At 39.4% G+C, this 24767-nt stretch overlaps 5 protein-coding genes across 5 annotated transcripts; 2 read left to right on the forward strand and 3 right to left on the reverse strand.

The window, feature by feature from the left end:
• Positions 1–3250: 3250 nt before the first annotated feature.
• On the reverse strand, positions 3251–3643 carry C922_02911 (hypothetical protein; the record flags this gene model as incomplete). The annotated part of the gene is made up of 1 exon (XM_008818509.1): positions 3251–3643. One exon carries the CDS (start codon positions 3641–3643, stop codon positions 3251–3253), a length of 393 nt encoding a protein of 130 aa, XP_008816731.1.
• Positions 3644–4219: 576 nt separating this feature from the next.
• C922_02912 (hypothetical protein) lies at positions 4220–7657 on the reverse strand (the record flags this gene model as incomplete). The annotated part of the gene is made up of 1 exon (XM_008818510.1): positions 4220–7657. The coding sequence occupies one exon, from the start codon at positions 7655–7657 to the stop codon at positions 4220–4222; it is 3438 nt and encodes a 1145-aa protein (XP_008816732.1).
• Positions 7658–11757: 4100 nt separating this feature from the next.
• Positions 11758–12708, forward strand: C922_02913 (hypothetical protein; the record flags this gene model as incomplete). Its single annotated transcript, XM_008818511.1, has 1 exon — positions 11758–12708. The coding sequence occupies one exon, from the start codon at positions 11758–11760 to the stop codon at positions 12706–12708; it is 951 nt and encodes a 316-aa protein (XP_008816733.1).
• Positions 12709–14377: 1669 nt separating this feature from the next.
• Positions 14378–19136, reverse strand: C922_02914 (serine/threonine protein kinase; the record flags this gene model as incomplete). The annotated part of the gene is made up of 2 exons (XM_008818512.1): positions 14378–14461; positions 14634–19136. The coding sequence occupies 2 exons, from the start codon at positions 19134–19136 to the stop codon at positions 14378–14380; spliced, it is 4587 nt and encodes a 1528-aa protein (XP_008816734.1).
• Positions 19137–23681: 4545 nt separating this feature from the next.
• C922_02915 (hypothetical protein) lies at positions 23682–24717 on the forward strand (the record flags this gene model as incomplete). Its single annotated transcript, XM_008818513.1, has 2 exons — positions 23682–24639; positions 24707–24717. The coding sequence occupies 2 exons, from the start codon at positions 23682–23684 to the stop codon at positions 24715–24717; spliced, it is 969 nt and encodes a 322-aa protein (XP_008816735.1).
• Between the last annotated feature and the right edge of the window lie 50 nt (positions 24718–24767).

Raw genomic sequence — 24767 nt, forward strand, 5'->3', positions numbered from 1 at the left:
ATTATAATAGATTATATTAAAAATATATTTAAAAGAATTATGCATCTCAATCATGTCCTTTGTATTAAAAGAAACACAATAACTATTTTTAATTCTGAGTTATCGTTAATGAATATTTCACTAATATTTCGTCTATATATTGAATTTTCATAGACAACTCTGTATTCGAAATATAACGACAATGCAACTTATGATGAATATTATGAATATTGACTTATGGAAACGCATTTGTCTTTCTTTAAATCATTTATTTATGTTTTTCTTTACGCAATTCAATTGCACTTTTAAGTTATATCATTTAACCGTTGACTTTATTCTGTCCAAACTGAAAATATATATACAATATGACATGTTTTATTGCAAGGGACGTAACTGATTCATGAAGTACTTTTTGATATTTTTTTATGCTTCACAAAACTTAATACCTTTGAATTTTTTTTTACCGAAATACCTATGTTGCAGGTTGCAATGGAATTTATTCTAAAATATATGGATTCACAAGATGATTATTTTTTTAAATAGACGATCTTTTTAATGAAGCGTTAGGTTTTAAAAACAATAGGGAATTAACTTTATAATACAAGATAAAAACTTGTTAAAATATACAAAGAAGAATGGACTTCCTTGTCTATTTAAAAGATTCTGTCGCCTATTTTAAATATTTAATAATATAAATCAGCACTATAGTTATGTGGTATAATCTTTCCTTCCCTATTTGTCAAAATCGCACAGGTTTTAGCACATTTCTGTGGTACTTTTTAGTTTGAGGATTTTTTTTCCTGTCTATCCTATAACTATAATCGTTATTATGTAAACTGTTATTACATTTTAAGCAATTTCATGCACATTAGCATTCTGAACCTAAATAATCATATAAGTTTTGTTCACAAATCAGTAACATTTACAATTCCTAATAATTGTCTTAATATGCATAAAAATTTCGTGCCCAGTTTCTTGAACTTAGCACAGTAATAATAAAGCTGTTCAAATGTCCTTCTATTCTAAATATAATTCTTCTCTCGCCTTTGAATATTTTTTACCCTTTTCAAAAAAGACAACCTTTATTAAATGAAGTTAAACAACATATCTAATAGGGAAAGAAAATTTGCTGATTTATTAGTCATTCACGATAGTTTCTACCAAAAACAGGGTTATCATGCCTTTATAACTATTTTAATCTTAATAAACGTTTATGAATTTAACACTTAAAGAAGAGCGCATTTTATTCAAGGGTATTCAATTTCTGAAATATTAGAAATGAATCATGAAACGTCAAAATAATCTATTCAACACAGATTATTTAAAAAAAATTGCATAAACCTTTTCTATATAACCCCTTATTATGCATCTATTCATTCAAAAATGAATCCTACATTGCAATATTGTTCTTTTATGCTATCACGCATATAGTAGACTTTATAATTCTTATTCTGATTTTTATAGACCATGAAACTTTTTATAAAATCTGATAAAAAGTACAAAAATGAGTAAATATAAACGTTTATCAAATTATGTGTATATCAAATATTTTTGCAAATAGTTTTTTTCCTTGATCTCTTAAAATACATATTTTTCTCTCCTCACTATTTGTACACAATTGAATTATCACAGAAACATTTTAAAGAAAAATTTTAGATTCTACGAGTTACTGAAGACCAGAATTAAAATGTAATGGAGTGAAGATATTACCATTATTTCTTTTCTGTCATTTTATATGCACTTCATTAAACGGTTTTTACAAAATTGCAAAGAAAAGAATTTTTTTTTCCAATAATTTGTAGTTAAGCAGTAAATTTGTAAATAAATGTAAGAAATATTAAATGTCTGCTTAGAAAAGAGTATTAAGGGATAATATGTTCTCATAAAGATGCAGACAAGGCACGAAAAGATAATTTTCACCTTAGACAACTTTTTTTTGAATAACGCCTTAGTAACTTTTTCCTTTTACCATTAACATATGCAGAATTTTTTTTTTCTTTATAAAGAATAATGAAGTTTCGAATGGATAATTCGAAGTACACTGTAAGGAAGCATGCGATAACCTCTTTTGATGAACTCGTAAGTAATTTACAAAATAAGCAAATTAAATTTTATAGATTTGTTTTTTTTAAACACAGAAAAAAGTTTGTGGACTCTTTTGCTCTAATTTGAATTAGGAAAAGAAGAACATATGTATTCCTTGTTTACAACCTTTCGTGGTAAACTAAAATAATGTTAATCAATTCATAGGACGTGTAAAAAATAATAAACTATAAGAAACATAAATGTTAGTATTGTTTAAAAGATGTAAGGACAAATTAGGACACAAAACGTGAAAACGTTATTAGAATTATTAAATGATGCATCTTTTCTTAATATAAAAAATGAAAAATTTAGAGAAAGAAGGACACGAACACCTTGTGCCTTTTTGCATTATGCTTAACTCCAGAGTGTCTTTTGTACATTGCGTTTCTCTATATCTTTTTCCTTAATTTGAAGGCGTCCACACCGCTTAAGTAATAGTAGGGCTTCCTTTTCACTCTAATGAATCCGTTTTTTTCATAGAAACCTATAATGACAAACATAGAATGTCATGTGCAGTATGGCACTAAGTGGTATACAGACATATGCAGAAATATATACTTAAATGAAAAAAAAGGTATTACGTAATGTAGGTTTATTCGTTGCTTCTGCTTCCAGCTGAACCTAATGGATAAGTAAAATAGTAAGGAAATAAGTATATATGCAAAATTATGAAGCTTGATCAGAACGATTAATTTTTTACAACAGACGGTAAAGGTGTGTGTACCTCATCTATGCCGTACAAATCTTGCATTAATTTTATACTTTCATTTAATAGGTATGTGCCTAAAAATGGAAAATTTTCGTGTTTATGATTTCGCAGCATGCTTTAAATATTGACACGCAACATTGAAGAAATTTCTAACCTAGACCACAACTTCTGACAGATTTGTGAACTGCTATCATGCCTGTTAACATTTATAGGTAGTGAAAAGAAAAAAAAGTGAAACAAATCGAATTTTTCATGGATAGATGCACACTCATGTGTAGAGCTAGTAGAAACAATGTTGCACGCTAAATTTATGTATTTTTTCTTTTTCCTTTTACATATATATCCGAAGGTCGTTGGTTCATCATTTTTACATTTTGTCGTAATCTTGCTTATTACTGTGCCCATACACTCTTCATCACATAAACACTAACATTAATAAAGAAAAAAAAAAAACAAATAAAGAAATTGTCGCTTTTTTCATGTATAAAAATAAAACAAATGGTGCAGCACTGCATATTCATTAACAGACATTAAAGATTTACATACCATTAGTGCAATTTCGCTATAGTTCTTCAAAATCGTTTTAAGTAAAAAAATGTTATATGGTTCAGATAATTCACTTCCCAACAATTCGTATACGCTTTGTAGATAATCTTTTGGGAAAGTTTTGTATTGATAAATTTTAATCCTCTTCTTATTAAAAACAGCAGTTCTGTAAATGCCATTTTGGTTTACAACACCTTCATGATTGTCATCAGTGGACTCATGTTCTCTTGATTTATCATCACGTTCTTCTATTTTTAAATCATTTGTGGGTAGGGACAAGGGATTGGAGCAATTATCAGTATTCTCATTTTTTGCATTATCCATTGATACAGACTCTCTGCATTAATTTTGGTAAAATGATTAACTGCGAAGTGTATCTCAAATGGATTGCAGAGGATGGGAAATTATATTTGATCAAGTGAACTTATTTTTTTCAAAATTAAAGCACATAATTTTAAGTTTTCCAGTTTTACCTATTTATCATTTAATAATGAAAAGTTTTCATTTCATCACAAAAAAAAAAAAGAAAAAAAAGGGGAGAAAAAAAGGAAAAATTACAAATGGCCGCAGAAGGCGCCGTATCGCTGCCGTTTTATGAACTGCCGCCTTTTACATTTAAAAAAAATACTTGAAAAAAATAAAAAAGCCACGTAATAAAAATTTCGGTTTGCAAATGTTAATTAAAAATACGCCAAAAAAATAGAATTATCTTAAAATATACATGATATTGTGCAGATACGGCAATACAGATACTTTTACTGGTTAACAAAAAAAAAAGAAAGAAAAAGAAGGAACGGGTTCATTTTTAAAAATTAAAATGACACTACTTCGGATGTTGTTATGAATAGATAAAACAAATAATATGTGTAAAAACGAGTTCTACCTCATGACAACTCGTTTTTACACATTTATGGTACAAATAAAGCCACCTTCATTTATGGAAATGAAATTATGCTTGGTATACTTTTGTTTAACGTAAAAAAGGGGTAAAATGGATTGAACATTTAAGCCTATAAATAGGTCCTTTTGCGGATACGTTTTTAGTGGACTAAAATGATTCATATGTTTAATTTCCGTTGCTTTCGTTTCACTGTTTTTTTTCTTGTAGTAATGATAATAAGCATCATCGTATTTATGAGAAGAATATATGTAGGGTATCCTTGACAAATTATTGTAAGCGTGTATGTTAGAGTATATCGAATAATCAGAATTTCCATCCAAATTTATGATTCTATTTTTAGTGTTCATAATGTCATATATATGAACCGAATTTGTGTATGTGTCTAGAGAAACTAGGAACTGTTCATTGTCTATAACGTAAAAATCGTTTAGGTGTTTTCTCAGGTTACTATTATCTATAAATCTATCATAAGAGGTTACCAAACTGCTTTTTGTCTCGTCATTATGTTTACAAGGGGCATAGCGCATGTCGTACAGTCCTATATGATTATTAGTTTTTGATAATATATACTGAAAGTTGTTGCTTAATGAGTACATTTTATTTACGTATCCTTCATTCGGCTTCAGTTTCGAAATGGTGTTTAAAAAATTACAGCGCAAGTCACACAAATATATATGTTCTGTATTGCAACACAGAAAAATATTGTTGTTTGATTTGTTCACACTTTCACAACATATTCCTTTTTTTTTATTATCATTGTACTTGGCCGCATTTGATGGGTACCAGTTATGGGGGGGGGCACCATTATGCTTGTTTCTCATTTTTTCATTTGAGTTATGTAGACCTGATGGGTATTGGCCGTGGTGGTTCTTATTCGAGCGGTTGTTCATATGATGTTTTGATTTGTCTGCAAAATGGTCATTTCGCTTTTTTGTCGTCTCATTTTTGCTTACGTGGAGATGGTCATTTTCCTCATTTGGATCTTTACTAGGATGTTTTCGTTTATTATAACCCTTTTTCTGTGCGTCATTTTGGTAATGATAATCCGAGGGTGATCTTCTTTCGTTTAGGTTCGCTTGTTCCTGCCCATCTACATCATTTCCCATTTCGCCTTTTCGTTTTTCTTTGGCCTTTTTCGCGTGGAAGGATCGCTCCTTCTTTAGGGAGCCATAATAGCCAATTAAATTGCTAAATGGGGGCTGACTTCCGCTTAAAATGTTGTGCACATAACATGATAAATCTTCGTTCATGGATAACAAGTCATGGACTTTTAATTTCTTGCTATCCCATATGCAATACGGAACTCCATCATTTTTTATTGCGTTAAAACTGAAGCAGGGATTAGACCCGCAAATGAAAATTTTATCAATTTTGTTATCAGGGTGGTAGTACGCATAATCCTCATTCATGGTATGGCTACCACTGTCCCATGCATTTCCTCCATTATGACCTGTGTAGCAACCATCTTGCAGTGATGGAAACAGCTTAAAATAATTAATTTCGCTCGCAAAACTGTACGTAACTATTTTTGGATCGCGCTGAAAAAAAGAACAGATGTTAAACATACATAGGAAGCTTTTTTCATCCTTCATATTCGGATATGATGAGTAGGCAATATATTCAGAATTGAAAATGCTAAAATGAGATAATATTTGTGGCGAGACGCATAACAATTCAGTGTTCTCCTTAGAATACGTGCAAAAATATTTTGTGTCTGTATTGTAGTACACGTTCTCATGAATCATATCTTCTAGTGGAGACTTGTTATCTTTCTGAATGAAGTTCCTTATATCAATAGCTCCCAAGCTGAAGGAAGAGTTGTTTTCCTTGGTGGTACTAAAAATAAAATCTTCATAAAGTGGATTACTGAATAGGTGAAAAAACGATTCCGTTGCCTTGTAGGTTCTTGAAATCCTCGTTTCGTTCGTATTTACATCTAAATGTCGAACGGGCATAATCTCATGAAACCTGCGTCCACCTCTTTCTTGAAATATCCCATTGTATAAGGCATTGTTCTGTGTAGAAGGAAGCGGACGGCTGAGTACATCATGATCTATATCAACTGTTCCACCTATGTCGTCATATTCGTCCCTATTTCGGTGCACATGACTATAACTGTAATTGAAATTGTTGCTAGTGCTGTTGCTAGCATTAAAGGTGCTGGTCCCATTGCGGAAAGGACTCCCACTATTGTTTCTACGCCTGTTAGCGTAAGTTCGACTGGGAATGTGATAAAAATAGTAAAAATTAGCCCTGTATCTATTTATAATTATGGTAGACTTAAAATTTTGTATGCTACGAGCATTTACCTTTTCGTGTGTCTGTCCGAACAATTTTGGAATAAGCAGACCACCACTTCCTATACCATCGCACCCTGGGAACATATGATTTTCATTTTTTATTTGCTGTATTTTCTTGCTCGAGTAATTTTTCTTTTTTCGATTAGCGCAACTTCTCGTTTGCTCTTCTGGTGAGTTAGTATATGTACTTTGTTTCCTGAAATTTTGGTACGCATTAAATGGTTCGTTTTTGCTTATGTCCAAATAGGTCCTGCCTTTTATCATATTTTCACTTATCAGTTTCTGGCACACGTTGAAGAATCCAATGTCGGCGGCGCTAAGTTCCATGGTGTCATTTCTTTTGGGGTTTGGAGAAGGGGCCGTTCTTGGGTCATTCACTCCGTGCACGTAGAGCGTGCCGTCTTCCTCATCTTTGTTGTCCCTGTCATTCTCGTCGCCCTCGCCATTCGCGCCATTCGTATCATTCGCGTCCTCAATTTGATTGTTCAAGCTGCTGATGCTGCGGAGAGTACTCACAGCGTCGAGACCATTTTGAAGATTCGGGTGGAGCACACTCGGCGGTGACATGCCTCCCCCCCCCAGATGACAGAACGATGAAGCGTTATCCGAATGAAGATCGCACAAATCTTGCACGTGAATATACTGGTACGACGCGATGTTAATAAAAATGGGAGGCAGACTCAAAATGGAATTTTCTCGAAAATGGAAATTCCGGATGCTCTTCAGTATATTAAAAATATTTTGATTTTTTGAAATGCATTTTTTTAAAAAATTTAACTCATTATTAATTAGTTCTAAATTTTTTTCTTTACTAAATGTACGACACGCATTAGTGTCTAAAGACATATGACCCTGATTGTCGTTATGTTTCACATTTGACTTATGCGCGTTGGATTGTTTTTTCTTTTTTTTCATTTCTTTTATTCCATGTATCCTGTGAAATCTTCTTATTACCACATCTTTTTCTTCTACATTTCTCTGGCGATTTTTTCTCTTGGCATTGTTTATTTGTCTGTCAAATTCTTCCTCCTTCAATTTCTTTTTCAGTTCATTGTCTATTAGATAATACCGATTTTTCTTCTTATCGTAGTGGTAACCTGGTATACTTAGTGGTTCCTGTGTGGATTCTTCATTCATCCTTATGTTATATCTAAATGTGTTTTTTTTTTTTCTGTTTTTGTTTTTGTTTTTCTTTTTTAGCCCCTCTTTACGCGATCATGATGAGTGTACAATACGTAGAACGGTTGCAGGAAGTTACCACATTTGCGCGTGGGCTGAACGGTATAGTGGACATGTATAATTGGCTCACCTTGGCTAGATGCCAAGTGGGGGCTCTTGCGAAGCGCGCGCTGATTCTTGGAGCGCATGAGCTTGAACGGATATAATGTATGCGTAATGGACTATGCGTATAGGTCATATTGCATATCCTTTCGGCTGCGCGGGGAGGGCCGAGAAAAAAGGCGTAAACCTCGGCGCGACGAAAAATGCCACTCAACAACTCGACAGCCTGGTCATCAAGTGCCACGAAGGGCAAAACGTGTCAAAATTGTTACGAGGCCGAAAAAAGCTTCCTTTTTTTCTCTTTTTTGAGAATCTGAAAGAAAATTTTTTTTTTTTTTGACAAACTGGTTTAGTCTGTAACGCGAGGCTAACGTTTTAGGAAAAATCGGAACCCGGGGTACACGGGTTGCATACATAAAGAGATATCTAAATGGATGTATAAATTATACATATATAAATGTATACATGCATAAATGTATAAATGTGCACATGCTGCAATGCCGACCGGTTGGAATTCATTTCCCAAGCGTCTCACAAAAAAAAAAGCGAAACGAAGCGGATGAAGAGTTGCAAAATAGTCACCAACCGAATTCGCATAATTAATATATATGACGGGGGTGGGGGGGGGTAAAGTCCGTTACGAACGCTCTTAAAATCGGAAGTGGCTGAAATGGAACGAATGGAAAAAAGCAGGATGGCACGTAAAAAAGAAAAAAAAAAAAATTAATTCTTGAAAAAGATTATCACTTGGCCATTGCAATCGCTATATATCGCCTTCTTAAAGATGATTTATTTTAATCACAGGTTTGTATTTTCCTTTTTCTGGGGAGTTAAAATACAAAAAGAAGCGAAGCACATTTGCACGCAATTCACCCGCGTGAGTGCTAGTTGGAAATTTACAATAAAATTGCGTTTTCTTTTTTTTTTTCCTTTCCATCTCTTTCACTTGGAAAATTAGTAATAACATGATAGCTAGTTATTGTCGTAAAAATATTGCTTAACTTTTTTTTTTTTTTTATATTTCACCCATTTGGCGTAATTTTGTGTCGCATTATCATTTAAGTCTTACTATATGAATTGATGGTTTAAAAGACAGAAGTGGGAAAACTTCCTTTCCTTCACGTGTGTTTTTATGGGGCCCCTATCTAATTAATTACTATCATTCTTTATCCCATTTTCTTTCTGCACATTTTGTTAAATTCGCTTTTTTTCGGTCATTTGAATTTCCTCTGCGCGGGGAAGCAAAATTGTTTCCGCATTACTGCACGATTTTTGGGTAATTACAATTTCTATTGCGCGAGAGCAGGCGAACGGGAGGGGGGAGGGACATAAGTCTTGACTTGGATGTCTCGCAGGAAAAGTGTACTATGCATGCTTGCCCGTTCGCAATGAGTATTATCTCGTATTTGTTAAAATGCGATGGTAGGGGGAGAAGACGTAAGAGTTAAAGTGTCGGCAAAACTAAACTTGTCCTTGGGCAAAAGGAGAAGATATTTTGCGTCCTCTTCCCCAGTACGGCACGTCCCCCTGGTGCCCTTTTTTTCTTTTTATACAATTTAAAGAGGAATGGCATATGCTGTGATTATACTTTTTAGTAAAACGTACGTGAAGCATTTTTTAATTTATGACAAACGGGAGTAACTTCACGCGAAGGACGTCATTACTGCCCATTGCTGCCTCTTTCACTACGGCGAAAATGGAGCCAAGGCGGCTAATAACAACCTTTTAGTCGTGAACAATCGAGTTCCTCTTTAAATCTTTCACTTTGACATGTGCGAAGCGAGCGCTGCACGCTGCGTTGCCGCATTCGGTAAGCAAAGGAAAAGGTTATACTGAGCGAAGTTATTTCTTTTACATTTTGCTTCCCTCTGGTTCACTGTGGTTAATTTTTTCTCCCTCGATTTGTAAAGTTGTCAAAAATGATAGAGCGCCACGTTTCTTACAATCGGGGGGACACAGAAAGACCGCTCATGCCGATTTGCACATTTTGCAATTTGTCGTTTTCCCCTAAATGTAGAAAATGGCACACACAAATATTCCTATAATGCATATGGTATGCCCAATGTGGTGACCTTGGCGTGTACGTACAGGTGAGCACGAATGGAGCGGCATTGCGCTGTACATACTGGACGGGGAGGACTGCACTGATCGTTGGCGAAATGACGTACTAACGCGTTGAAGTTCATTTCATTCGCGAAATGTACGTCGTTTGAAATGCCTCTTTTTTCATTTTTTTCTTTTTTTTCCTTTCCATTCAATTCTTTTCACTTCCTTTCATTTCATCGTCGAGGAATGAGCACCATTTTGGACGAAAAAAGAAAAGTGTTCACGAAATGGGGTCGAACAGCGATAGGCGTGGGTAAAGCTTTTTTTTACAAAGAAGTGGCGGTATTGCATAATAGTACGGCAATTGCTGCATAATGGCATAACGGCATGGCCATATTGCCGCACTGCTAATACCATTGGGCATATGTATACAATTCCGCGCTGTCAGGAAAGGCGCAGACGGGCAGGAAAAAATATATACTCCAACCTACGTTGGCAACTTGGTGCCTCACTGAAATTTACGTTGCGACAATACGTAGTAGTAACTTTTTTACTTTATGTGGACAGATTGTTCTGTTTTTTTTTTTTAATTTATAACGCGCGAAAAGGGGCACAGTTGAGCAGCAGCAAAAACTTGTCAAATCTTGAGAAAGCGAAAAATTGCAGTTTTTAATTTAGAAAACATATCCGCAATAATTTGCATAATGATATGACATACCGTAAAGAATATTTTTGCGAACGTAAAAAAATATCTGTCATTTGTTATTTGGGCATGTTGCTAATGCATGCCGAGAGCATATGTCAAATTTATGTTTTTATAATTTTACGCGTTTATACCTTTTGCATGTTTATATTTTACATGTTTATAATTTTGTATATTTAAAATATGTATTTATGTTATGTTAACGTATTACCCCATTACCAAACTGAGGGCATATATATACTTTACCTGCTGCGTACCAACATTTAAAAAAACAGGAAGAGCATGCACACAGAAAAAAAAAAAAAATAGGTTATACTGTAGAAGAAAAAAATAATGCGCGGTGGGTCGATCGGTCGGTAAAATATTTACGTTTAGATTCCTTAATTTTTTTTTTCTCCAGAAAACGAAGAGTTATTATTTCTAACAGAGGGTGACATGTATTATGCCTAATATAAGAATTTATTTAGCGTTTCGCCTTTCGCATTTTGCCCTTTGCCTTTTTCCTTTTTTTTACCGGTTTCCGTTTTGCATTTTTTAAGAATGGAATTGCCCTTTTAAAAGAATTTTTTTTAATTTTTACCGCTGATTCTTATGTACCTATTTTTACCTTTTTAATTTTTTCTCATTGCTATAAGTAGCCGTACTGAACTGCAAAAAGAAAGAGAAAAATAATAGCTTCTTTTTTTACGCGAGGCCGTTTTTGAAATGTAACTCCAACTTTAGCTTCCCTACGGAACGGCAAAGGTTGCGCGGGGCCAGTTGATGCAGGTTCGACGTACGCATGTTTCGCCAGTCATCATGCCCCTGCCTCTGTCGACTGTTAAATGGAAGATATGAGGTGACGTCAGAGAAAAATTAGAAGTTTCCCTCGAAGAAGCCCGTCGAGCGGTGGAGCGGTCGAGCCCTCAGCATCTACCCCGTGAGTATCTGCCCGCTAAGTATCTACCCCGCAGCATCTACCAGCAGCATCTCCCCGTAGCATCCTCCGAATTTTTTCATGGCTTAAAAGAAGAACGTATAGGTATATGTACACTTATACGTATATATAGAAAGAGGAGAGAGGCGACGACGAAGTTTTGTGGAACCTCACTCCTCCCCCACCCATCCCCTCCCCCCTCTGGTCGCCTTCCCCTGTTTATGCCTATGTTTTTCGTGCGCCACTCCCCATTTTTTGAGCATCTCCAAATTTGAAGCCAAGAGTTTTAGCATGATAACCGTTTATGTTCCGGCATTACTAACTTTTGGGCAGTTAATAACAACGGCAAGATGCATCACCGTGATAAACTACTTTTCCTTTTGGGATCTAAGTGGGGGGTCATCATTGTCCGATCAAAATGGAACGAAGAAGAATAGTAAAAAAGGTCAGGAGAAAGAAAATGGGAGTAAAAACTTGGAGGAATATCTGGATAAGGTAAAAATGAACCTGCGAAGTAAAAAAATGAATTATTTAAAGCCCATATTTACAAACCCAGAGACGGAAATTCATTACTATCTTAGAAGTGATGGCAATTACGATGAGCTATATGCCAAATATCCCATATGTGAAGCTAAATACAAAATAGCAGATAAGGTGAAAGCCCTTAGTATATTCCATAAAATGATGAATAAGACTAAAAAGCTAGCCCTAGTCAAGACCTGCATAATGGAGATGTATGGTGTTCTATGGGTTACTATTAGAAACACGAACGACATCATCTCCGTCGTTGCTACTGTCTATGGATACGTACCATATATCTTAGCCTTCCTAATGTTCCTGGGGTTGTTGCTAACCTTTAACAAGATTCTGCTTTACTTGGCTTTTATTATCCCCATCCAGTTCACACTGAACGATTTGGTATTGAAGAAATTGCTAAAGATGAATAGACCGATTCATAGTGCACTTCAGTCGTATGGAATGCCATCCGGACATAGCTCCTTCTCTTTCACTTTACTCACCTTTATATTACTACATCTAAGGGAGTCTAAGAAGGATAAGTGGACGACAATGTCTTACATCCTTTCCATCATTGTACTTTTACCAATACCTTGGAGTCGTGTTTACATTGAAGATCATACCCTGTACCAGGCTTTCTTTGGCTGCATCTTGGGAGTCTTCATCGGTGTTGTTTCCTACATGATAAAGAAGCAATGTTTGAGGCAGAAGGATAACATCAAGTAGGGGGAAGGGGAAAGAGGAAAAACACATTGGTCTGTTTAAGGAAAGCGAGAAGTGTAGTATCATGTGCCCCTTCTCGGTCTCCTATTCATTTGGTTATACCTCCCGGGAGAAATCTAGCCACAACGTGTAAATCTGTTTAACATTTCGCGGGGGGCTACCCCCCCCAAAGCGGGGCGTTTTTAACCCCAACTGAGGGTTCCCACTTTGAGGTCTCCCCCAATGAAGCCTACCAACCAAGCATTTCTAAGAGTAATAAGAAAAGAGAGAGAAGAAGAGAGAGGCCCTGTGAAGAATTGGCATTCCAGAACAGAAACATACGAGGAAAAAGTCTTACCTTCGGGGGGGAGAGGGTACTCCAAAATTATACCCAACCGAGGCCCCGTCTGAAGAAATTTTTGTAAATGCCATGGTTTTTTTTTTAACCTCACCTGGATGATTACTATACGATGGTCGCGCATACACATACAGAGAAAGCTAGAGTGACAACACGGAAGGTACACCCGCATTATTCTGGTTCTTAGTCTCCTATTTTTTTCGGGGAAGACGACTCGACCTGATGGAACTGGCCGAACGGACCGAATGAACCAAACCGGCTGAACCGGCTGAATCGGCTGAACCGGCTGAATCGGCTGAACCGGCTGAACCGGCTGAACCGACCGAAGCAACCGAACCCCCATCCCTTTGCGCACTTCTGCGTTGTGCAGTTTGCACGGTGCCGTGCATAACGGGAAGTGCACACATGTACATATGGTTATATAATATATAAACATCTGCACGTGTGGGTGTATATATTTATACACTTATGTGTACGTGCCGCTTTTTTTCCTGCACGCACCACGCGCGCTCTACCTTTTTTTTTTATTATGTCTACATGAATGCATTTGAGGCGCATAGAAGTGCACTCTCCTGCGTTCGGTACTTTTTTTCCCCCAATATGTTTATAGGCTTTTATTTTTTTTGTTACAAGAATTTCCCTCCACGCATATATATTTAAATATATATGCCGCTCTTTTTGTTCTCCTTTTGTTTAAATTTCTACATCGCTGCATGTGGGCATTTTAAGCAGCGGTTTTTTACGTACCAGCTTCATTTATTTTCCATAACAAAATAAAACTTCTTCATTGATAAACTTGATTAAAATTCAGCCCTGATTTTTTTAAAACGTGTAATGTAAGAAAGCTTGGGCAGTCGTTGCAGGTTCGCAAGATAGGAAGATGGAAAAAAGTTAAGAATAAAACTGAAAAGGGAAAAAGGGGTCTACTTACACCCCCCACATATATGCCTTTGCAGATTGATGAAAGTACTAAAAAATGACCAAAAATTAGAGTTTCCAAATGTGACAAAAAAAAAAAAAAAAAAATGAAGGACGAATGGATGGAACGAGGAAGCAGAGTGGAAGAACGACGCACATATAACGGCGCTATGTTAGGTGGCGCTGCTCTGAGGGAGGGGACGTACGTACGGGAATTGTCCTCAAAATGTGTGTCGCGAAGTGGGTGCCCTTAAAAGCGTTCACGCTGATGTAACGTGGTGGTAGGCATCATACGCACATGCTGCTGCTACCTTGTTCCTGCTTATTTGTTGCTTCTTCCCTGTGCTGATTTGTCCACCCTGTCGTTTATCCCTCTCGTTTATCCCCCTCGTTTGTCCCTCCTTCCAGCCGCCCTCGTCACTGCAGCTTGCAGGACCACCAGGGGTGCATGCTCAGGTCCTTCAGGTTCAGCTTCTTCCTGTGCTCCATGTGTAGCAGTTGCTGCGGGGGGGAAATGGGAACAAATGGGCGTAAAAAAAGGGGATGAAGTGGGCATAAAAAGGGGGGACAAAATGGAAAAAGAAAGGGAAAAAAAAAAGGACACAACGGCCCACACAAACAGGGCGCTTCACATCATTCCGTCGCTACACCCCTCCACCGCTACACCACTCACCTTGATGATGTTCTTCAAATCGCTCGGCCACTTGCGAGTCAACTCGAATTTGTCAAAGTTCATGTCGCACTTGACAAAGTAGAAGAAGTCCTCGTCCTGCAGAGGGTCGGAGCATTTCCACAGGTTCCCATTTGTCCATATCCAGAAAAAGAAGACACCCAACATAAACTTGTCCGCACTAGACACGTCAAAGTAAAACTGCTTCCGCTTCTCCTGATCGGTGATGTTCTTCAGATCCTTCAGCGGGTTCTTAATCTTCATCGTGTCATATTTCCAATAAATCTTCCAGCACTCGGGTGGCATGTAAGCTCCCTTGGCAATGGTAGGTTCACACGATTCAAAAAGATAGAGCCGATTCACATCCTTTATGTGTCTCAAATTGTATGTATATATTGGAGTACTCTTTGATAGGTCACAAAGTCGCATCTCGTAGGTGTCTGAAATTAAGATATTCTCGGGGGTCAGATCCAAGTGAGACAAACCTGCATCGTGTAATCTTATTAGTAACTTCAGACACTGGTATAGAATGTAGCTCTTCTCATTGTTATTGATTTTCATATTTAACTTCTTCTGTCTTCGATCGATAAAGTCAAGGATGTCTTCACTGAAGAATTCGGAGACGATGACGATGTTCCCGCTTATGTTGCATTTTAATCGCTCCGTTAGAATATCATTAAATAAGGCTAAACTGTTAAACATGGACTTGGGTGGGAGAGTATACTCATTTGGTTGCTTCCCATCCGGCTCATACAAAATTCCATGCAATTTAGGGGTTATCCCTGGATGATACTCATTCAGGAAAGCTAAAGAAGTCGCCTCCATGACGAAATTCTCCCCATCGGTTACGTACTCTCCATCGTATTCACTCATCAAATTGTACTGCTTTACCCATATGTATATGGGGACCTTCTTCAAGAAGAGCTTCACCTCAGTCTTATTGTTCGCATCGTTCGAGGGGATCATCGCCTTGTACATCTGCTGCACTCGATTACTCGATTTGGAAAAACCTAACGTCGGGATGCATGTCAACTGCCAATTGGCGTATTCCACTCCGTTAAAATGGTAGTTGTGTGCACTATGCAACATTTTGAGAAGGGACTTCTGGGCCAGCTTCCAGTTAAATATACACTTGGCCTTTATCTGTTTCTCGATGACATTGCTGCCTCGACGTATGGGCTTGCTTATACACTCCTTGAAGGGACTCAAAGTGTGCACAGGGCTGATTGAGTTGATTGAGTTGAGAGGACTCATCAGGGGACCTCCTCCCGCCACGCCGACACCCCCTCCGACCGCTTGGGTGCACGTCTGGAAGGGACCCGACACGCCGTAGAATTCGCTGTGCATCGGTCCCCCTACTTGCGTGTGCATATGCGGCGTCACCTGGGTGTTCATCTGAGCATTTATCTGCGCGTTTATCTGCGCATTCATCTGCGTGTTAATCTGCGGGTTAATCTGACTGCCCATTTGCGTGCCGACTTGCCTACCCATTTGAGTCCCCATCTGCGCCTGCACTTTCAGGCCGTGCAGAACCTCCATGTTGGGGAACAAATTGTGCTCAGTCTCGAACGTCGGAATCAGGTTCTGCTCTTTAGATGGGACGCTCTTAAACTTGTTCCAGATTTTCTTAATTTTCTGCTTCGAAATCATCAGCATCTGATTCTTCTGTTCCTTCATGGTATCACATTTTTTGGGCGGCAACATGTAGTACCTCTTCCCAGACGCGTAATTCGATTCCGGTTCATTGCACACTCTCGTGCTTCTGTTTACCATGCCGGAGTCCTTTTCCGCATTATAGGAGGTTTTGTATCCACTCCCATTGTAGCTACTTCCGTTGTAACCGCTTCCATTGTAGCCACTTCCATTGTAGCCATTCCCACTGTAGTTATTATTCCCCATGTAGTTGTAACTACCGTTGTTCTGCTTGCGCGCCATCTGGAGGTCTTCTCGGGCATTCACTCCTCTGTCTTCTTGCTCATGGTATGCATCTATCCCCCCTACACCCACCCCCGCCGCAAGTGCACCAGCAGCAGCAACCGCCACCCCTCCCCTGCTTCTAAGACACATGCCAGGAGCCGCCGCTATACCCGGAACGGACGTTACACGCGGAATCGCCGCTCCTGAGCTGTTCATCACGTCTGCGTTTCTGTTCTGCCCCATGTCCCTACTGTGCCCGGATTCATAATACGCGTTCGTCGGGTTGTTTCCCCTCACTTCGCTAATCATATCGTGATGAGCATTGTTGATAAGCATGTCACTAAAAGTGCTCGTAGGATTCTCATATTTTATGTTCCTCAAGAGATTCGCCGGAATTGTACTCTTAAAATACTCCTCCAAAGATTCTTCATTTTTGGAACACTCAAGGATTTGGCTTTTTTTCAGCATGGTCTCGTTCTTTTTTGTCTCATTCTTTCTGTCCATCCTGTCTGCCTTCTTCCCAGAGTAGACGTTCTTCTTCTTGTAGAGTCCTTCATTGGGGGTGAGGTCTTCTCCATGGAGGGAGTCCCTCTTGCTGGTGTTGTAATTTCGACTCCCGTTGTTCACATTGGTGCCGCTAGTCACACCACGAACAGGAGAACTAACCTGGATGCTAATCGGACCTCCCTGTCCCTTCTTGTCACTCGCGGCTGATGCGTAAGGGGCTATATTAGTATGACATGCTGCCAAGTAGCGACCACCCCCGCCTTTGTTCGGCTCACCACCAAGCTCAGCATAGGCATTTCCTTCGCCCTCCTTCCCTTCAGCAGGGTTAGCGATACTAGCGGCATTGGCGGTATTAGCTGCATTGGCGATATTGGCTGCATTGGCGATATTAGCTGCATTGGTGGCATTAGCCGCATTAGCGGCATTACACACCACCACAGGGCTGTACGCCAAGTTGTCACAAATTAACTCTCTTTCCTTTTCCGAATGGGAACCTTTTGCTGCGAGAGGATTTTGACTCTCCAAACTGTTAGCGTCAGTGTAGGAGGTAAGGTGCCCCGAGGTGAAGGCGACCCCCTCCTTGTCCCTTCCCCTATCTGAATAGACTCCCGGATGGCTAGCAACCAATTGGGGGAGGTCCCTCACGGATGAGGAACATTCTGTGGTACTATCATTCACATTTTCTATATCGTTGAAAATGTCCTGATGAGATGCAATCGTGTTTAAATTTTCCTTCTTTACATACGGGAGGGAATCCTTACTATCCGATTCGTACTGCTGTGACTTACTTCCACTCGTTTGCATCCCCATGTAGACTACGCCTTCCGTGATGCACTTTTCCTGCGGCTGCGGATGATGCACACCTCCATGCAGAGCATCGCCTCCCACATCGTTGTTCCACTTCTTTCCCATCAGCGTACCGGGATAGTTCGCCAAACTCTCCTTCGAACCATCGCGTGGGTGCCCTTCCCCGTTAGTGACTATACCGTCAATGCAATAATTCGTGGCTGCCGTCTGGTTGTCCTTACTATGCGAATAAGGGGTGATAGGTATGTCTTCCCTTTCACACACACCACCATCGGCATGATTGTACGACGCGACTTCTCTTCCGTTGTCTGTCATTCCATGCACATACGCATTGGTATAATCCGTGTTGTCCTTACCCGGGATGGAAAAATCTCCCGTCGTCATGCAGAACGGCTCGCTTTCATTTGCGCTATTCTTATGGACACCATTAATGCTATTCTTCTTCGTCTGTTGTTCTATCATTTTCGCGAATATCTTCTTTTCCTCTGCTGACATGTTGCTGTATTCCGTTACAAACGTGTCCTCGTTTAGGGCCCCGTTTGACACCTCTACCACGCGGTTCTTCATCCCATCGGCGTCAACTCCGTAGGGGGAATCACCATCTTCGCCTTCTTTTCCCTGCACGGAGGATAATCCCTTAGAATAACCACTCTCTGTGTTATCCCTGCTATCCCCACTGCCACCTGTGTCGCTGCCCCCAATGCTTTCATAATACTTCGTACTGGCAACATTCCTGTTGTACATGTTACCATTCCACGTAACCTCGGTGTCCATTCTGACCATGCACATGTTGCCTTTATCTTCGGCCAAGTGGTCCCAATTTTGGCAAAGTCCTGCTTTTTCTGCTTGACTCGAATATGTCGGGGCATTTTCATGCAACGTGTTTTTCATACCCTCGTTGGATATCTGAGCAAAAGGGATGCCTCCTCCACTGGTTACCTCCATGGCGCCGTCATCAAAGGTTCCCGTTTGGGGGGACTCTACCGGTGCGTCGCCCTTCGTGAAATTCACGGCATTTATGTCATTTTCGATCTTCCCGCTCTTCACATCCTTCGACTTGGCCCCCTTTAGGGAGATGTTCAGTTCATCTCCTTGGCACTTCTTTTCCCTATCATCCAGGGTGTTAGTCGTCTCATTCCCCTTTTCCAATTCCAGCGTCTTTTCATGCTTCAGGGGCAGATAATTACTAGCCTCCTCCTCATCGTCATCATTGCTGCCATCACAAGGAATCGTCTTCGACTTGCTATATTCGACCTTTCCCGTTGTCTCAATCATCCTTTAGGTTTTTACAGGCTTATGGGGTAGAGTATACTATGTGTAGGTTTCCCGGTGCAGAAGGGCACAGTTGTATTCCTATCTCTTACCTCGTTACAAATGAGTTTTGCACTCAGAGGGGAGAAGGAATGAGTGGAGGAAGAGCATCAATAAAAGGGCATGCACTAACTAGCTTATTCCTTTTTCTTCCTTTTTCTTCCTTTGTTTTTTTCTTTTTTGCCACTTTAAAGTGTAACTTTGCGGTTTCCACGTGGTAACTTCGACACCCTGGGACAGCGTGTCAGTAAAATGGGCTGAGTCAGCAGAAACGTCAGCAGAAACCAACTGCAGAGGCATTCAAAGGGGAAGTCTTAACTCTGCACGCATCCTACTGACTGATTACACATATGTGGTGTCATTAGGGGTATTGCACTTTGCACTACAAACAGGGGAGGTGCGTCCCAAACGATAAGGATAAAGCAAGCAAGAAAAATCAGGCAAAGTTAGCAAAGAATGAAAAGAACAAAAAAGCCGACAAGGGGGGGGATCATTTTATATGTATGTGTACTACTCATACATACGATATGTGAGTGCACTAATGTCGGCAGCTACCCACACCCCCACGGAAAAACATAAAACGAAGGTTCATTCGTCGGAAAAAATAAACCAACAAGTGGGTTAATATATAGTCGATGTCAATGAAATGTAAAATTGTAAAATTGCAAAATTGCATAAACAAAGAATATCTTCCCCTTAAGGCGTGGAGCTAGCCAAACAAAAAAAAAAAAAAAAAGGAAACAACGAAATGGTCACACATAAAGGATGTGTGTGGAGGGTCACTGACAGGTGTAGTTGCACAAGGCTCACAAAAACGGAGGGAGGTGGGAGAGCGAAAGCTACGAAAAACCAGAGATGGGAAAACGTCAAGCGTGTCAAACGATAACGTTTTGTGAAAAACACATGAGAAATGTGTCAAGGGGCCAAGAGGCAACCAAAAAGGAACCAAAAACCATAAAAAAAGAAAAAACTAAGACAATAACGAGCAATACTATGCAAGGGTTACACCAACGTAACGCCTAAGTTGTACATTGTGTCTTTACACGCGCTTTTCACCTATTGAAGGCAAAGAAACGGTGCGCAGCGTGAAAATTGGCGAATGCGCTGCAATATGGTGTAGTAACGGACAAGGTTGTTCATATATTACAAGGAAAAAAAAAGAAAGAAAAAAAAATGCCAGTGTGGTGCGACAAAATGTAGCAAACGCGGTGAAAAAAAACAAAATAAATGATCCGGGCACATTCTTACTAAAGGGTGCGACGGACGGGTAGCTAACGAGCCATGTGTCTAACAATCTAAAGTGCCACCATTTGGCTTGGCTGCAATTTGTCTGTATATGGAAGAAACAGCATTGAACTAGAAAAAAAATTCATGTCTTCACGCACGTGATGTTTTGCGTGGTGAAGAATTCGAAATGGTGAAGAGGGGGACACCAACGAAGCAGTGTTATAGCTCGTTGGTAAAAATAAAAAAAAATATATATGTGAACCATGTGTGGGTGGTGTGCTCGGTGTAGATTGCAGAAAAGCTCTCACTGGTGAGATGAACGGTCATGCCTTTTGGCTTCTTCTGATTTTTATTTTTTCATCGTAAGGGTGATCGGACTGCGCCAAAATTGCAGAGGTGCGCAGCGGAGATGGACGCTTAAACACGCATATATAGGAATATACAGGCATACGCGTGAGGATGCCTACCTACCAACGTGCATACAAAGGCTCATATGCACATGTGTACAATCATACAAGCATGTCCTTGGCGAGTAAGAAACACTTCCCCCAGCGGTTGAAGCGTAATACACCTGCGTATGTATGTACATATATATATATATGTATGTGTGTATATATTTGTGCGTCTATATTTGTGCGTATATATATATGTATATATGTGTACATATGTGTACGTATGCGTACGTATGCACAGGCGTATACTTCCCCCAAGCGGCTTAAAGATTTATGCAATTAAATAAAAATGAATTGGAAGACGCGGGGGCCCACGTTTGCAATCATCTTTTAATTCACTTAATTATGCATAATGTGTGTACTTGAAAGTGGAATGCCAGGAGAGGAAGAGCGGCAGAAATATGGCTGCAGTGCATTGCGGGGGCGGGAAATATATATTGGACAGTAAAAAAGGCGGCGTGGGGGACGCAGGTGGTTTTAATATAAGACGCGCACAAGTGGTACAGACAACGGGTCGGAATATGTATGCACACAAGCACACTCACTCGTGCGTACGCGGATGTGCGCCCCGCTCGATGTAAATTATTTGTCGATTGAAACGCTCAACACGGAATGCGGAGCTCGAGGAGCGCAAACCTTAAGCAAGTGTTCACAATGGTTGACAAACAAAAAAGCGAAGTGGCATTTTTTTAAGGTGGAGAAAGGGTAAGTGTAACTGGGGGAGGCGCAGAAGCGCGAAGGGGGGACAAACGCAAGTGGCGCGAGAGGGCGGGCAAACTCCCAGGATAAGTTGAACAAAAATGTATAAAGGAGAGAATGCGACAACTGTGAAGGATGTGATGGGTTTGACAAGTGTGAAAAATGGGATAAGTGTCATAAATGCGATGGATGCGATAAATGTGCGAAGGGGTGAAAAATAAGCAAACATGCATATGCAGACAAAAAACTGGTCAACAAAAAAAAAAAACCTTAACACATTGCGTCAAAAAAAAAAAAAGAAAAAGAGCTAGTTTGTTCATACAAAATTGATCAGAATGACAAGAAAATTTTTATTTATTTTACCACTCATTTTTCGTTATTTCTTTGTGACTGTTTTGTGATTATTTTGTGATTATTTCTGATTATTCCTGATTCTTTTCGGATTTTTGCTGCAATTTCGATCACATATATTTCTCCGGTTAAGATCAAAGTTACGAACTGCTTCCCTGTGAGCATATATTGAAACTTGAAAGAGGACATATTCATTCGGTGCCCGCGCAATTGTGTTATGCGATGTAAAAAAAAAAAAAGCAATCATAAAAAATTAGAAGCAATCATAAAAAAATAAAAGCTGTTTGGGAGAAAGTTCAGGATTTTTATTTTGTCAAATTTAAAGATGGTTGAATTTGTCTCCCTCGTGTGCTCTGGTATGATGAGTGGCATTTCGTCATCTGGTCACAGTTGCTATTTTGTCACAAAATTGCCACCACTTTTTATTGCATTGTAATGGTGTTGAATGAATTGTATTTTTTTTTTTTTTTTTCTTAGAACACCCTGCTGATCAAATTTGAACGTGTTTACGTGTCCACGTGTGCGATTCGGTATTCATGTGCGTGTGTCCTCATGCGCATATTGCCCAATCGTCCTCGCAGCGCGCGATGTTTACGGAGGCATACGCATATGCGTACCTTGCGTGTGTGTCAATGTGCGACAGAGCATGGCGATCTGAAGCACACACGAATGGCTAAACGCGCACATGTGTAATGATGCGTATGAAGTGTGTGCTCCTCTTCAGGACAGGCGCGTTTCCGCTGACACTTTGCACTTCCACGTATGTATAATTACACATATGCGTCCGTTTATATATAAAATGTACACTTGCGATCGCTAAGTATGCACACCTCACCCGTCCACCTTTACGGCCATCCACGCGGAGCTATGTGTATGCACATAATACACATGTCGCTGTTCTTATCATGGTACGTTGACACAAAGAAAAAGATCAGGAAAAAAAAAAAAAAAAAAAAAAAAGAGGGAAGACAACCATTCCCCCGACCTACAATCTTTACTGTTTTGCAAAAAAGGCAGCATATACCATATATAGCCCAACTTGTGGAGGAATCCCCGTGTGAACTACCATTTTGTGCTTTATCTCGTCCAGACCGCCCAAAAATACCCCTCCACTGCTCAACACACGCAAAAATACCCCTCCATTGCTCAACACACGCAAAAATACCCCTCCACTGCACAACATACGCAAAGAACTATTTCCACTTTTTTGAGGAAGGATTGTTTGACTTCCCTACTGGTGCAGACGCAGAGCTGCCTTTTTGTTGTTCCACCGTGTTTGCTTTTTCCATGTCCATTTCTAGCAATTTTTTTCCTCCCCTTTTTTTTTTTTTTTTGTTTTCCCATCTGTGTTGCTACTTATTGGTGAAATATAAACGAGTAGTAACTTGGGGCTCCCTTAAATGGTAAGACCCTCATCAAAAATGTTAAAGCGCCACTTTACGGCATGGTCGTGTTTGTAGGGGATAAATATAAAAAAGAATAAAATGAAGTATTCTTTTTTTTTTACGTCATAGGGAAGAAAAAGGACTCATCCTGCCTTTACCTACACGTTTGCAGCCCTGCTTCTCGAATATCCACACAGATCGAGCTACAGCGAATGTGTCTTTTTGAGATGCCGAGAGGGCACTGCTCCCCGCTGACCGGTTAAAGCAGTCATCTGGTAGACCACCAAAATTTTACTTGGCTGCCAGGTGGCGGCACCCTGACACACACGTAGATCTCCACGTGTGTACATTTACGGAGGTACGAGTACAAAGTACCCTCCCCCCCGGTGCCCCTAATGAAGCCGCTCATCTGCGCACACAAAGGGCGCGTCTACAACGAAATTACCAAGCAGACAAAGTTTGCCAAAAATAAAGACACCCTGCAGAAGACCAAATACCTGGACATCTCCTCCATCTCCGTCATTATCGATTGGCTAAACAGTCTCCAATTAAGTAAAAGAAATATAAATGAGCAAAACATTTACGAAGAGCTACAGAATGGGCACTTAATTTTAAGGCTAATTCAGCTTTACAATCCCCAGGTGGAAATTAAAGGCATATTTCCAAAAGCGAGGAAAAAAAAATGTGCAATCCAGAATTTGGAAAAAGCGTTGTCAATCATTTATGGAAACAACCCATATTACTACTCCATGGTTTCTTCGCTAGATATATATGAACAGAAAAAAAAAAAAATTCATATATTGTTAATACAGCTTTTTAGCAAATTCGAGTTCGCCATTTTGACAAGAATAGCAGCTCCTCTGTTAAGCTGGTACAACCAGACACTTAAGAAATTTCAGGTGCCCCTGCATAGGGAGACACTGAGCAACCCCTTTGACGTCACCCCGAGGGGACATTACAAGGAGAAGGTACATATCAAAGGGGATGACTCCCCAAATGGGGAGGAACACAAATCGGGGGAGACCAAATGGAAGGACTGCATATTGAAGAGCTTCGCAACGTATGTCCTATTTAAAGATAAAGCGGAAGAAGAAGAAGAAGACAAGTCCATCCCTCACATTGTTAACGATTTTTCTGATTGCATAAAAATCTTTCTCATATTTTACAGATATGGTTACATAACCCAAGAACAACTCAGACAGGCAAACATATTGGACATACGAAATAAATACTTCTTTCTGCAGAATTTGCTCAAAAAGTTGAACATTCCAATTGTTTTACAAAATCAATATTTTAATAATCCCTGCGAAGTTGCAATTCTTTTGCAGCTAAAATTTATTCAGTTCTTCATTCGTAATGAGGGGTATGAAAAAGCTATTGATTTGGATGGGGAACATTTTTCTTTTTCTGACCTGTTCAGGCGAAATGTGATGCAAACTAGCGAAAAAAAAAAAAAAAAAAAAAAAAAAAGTTGTACACGG

The sequence above is a fragment of the Plasmodium inui genome, assembly GCF_000524495.1.
Source record: "Plasmodium inui San Antonio 1 unplaced genomic scaffold supercont1.11, whole genome shotgun sequence".
Classification (NCBI taxonomy): domain Eukaryota; phylum Apicomplexa; class Aconoidasida; order Haemosporida; family Plasmodiidae; genus Plasmodium; species Plasmodium inui.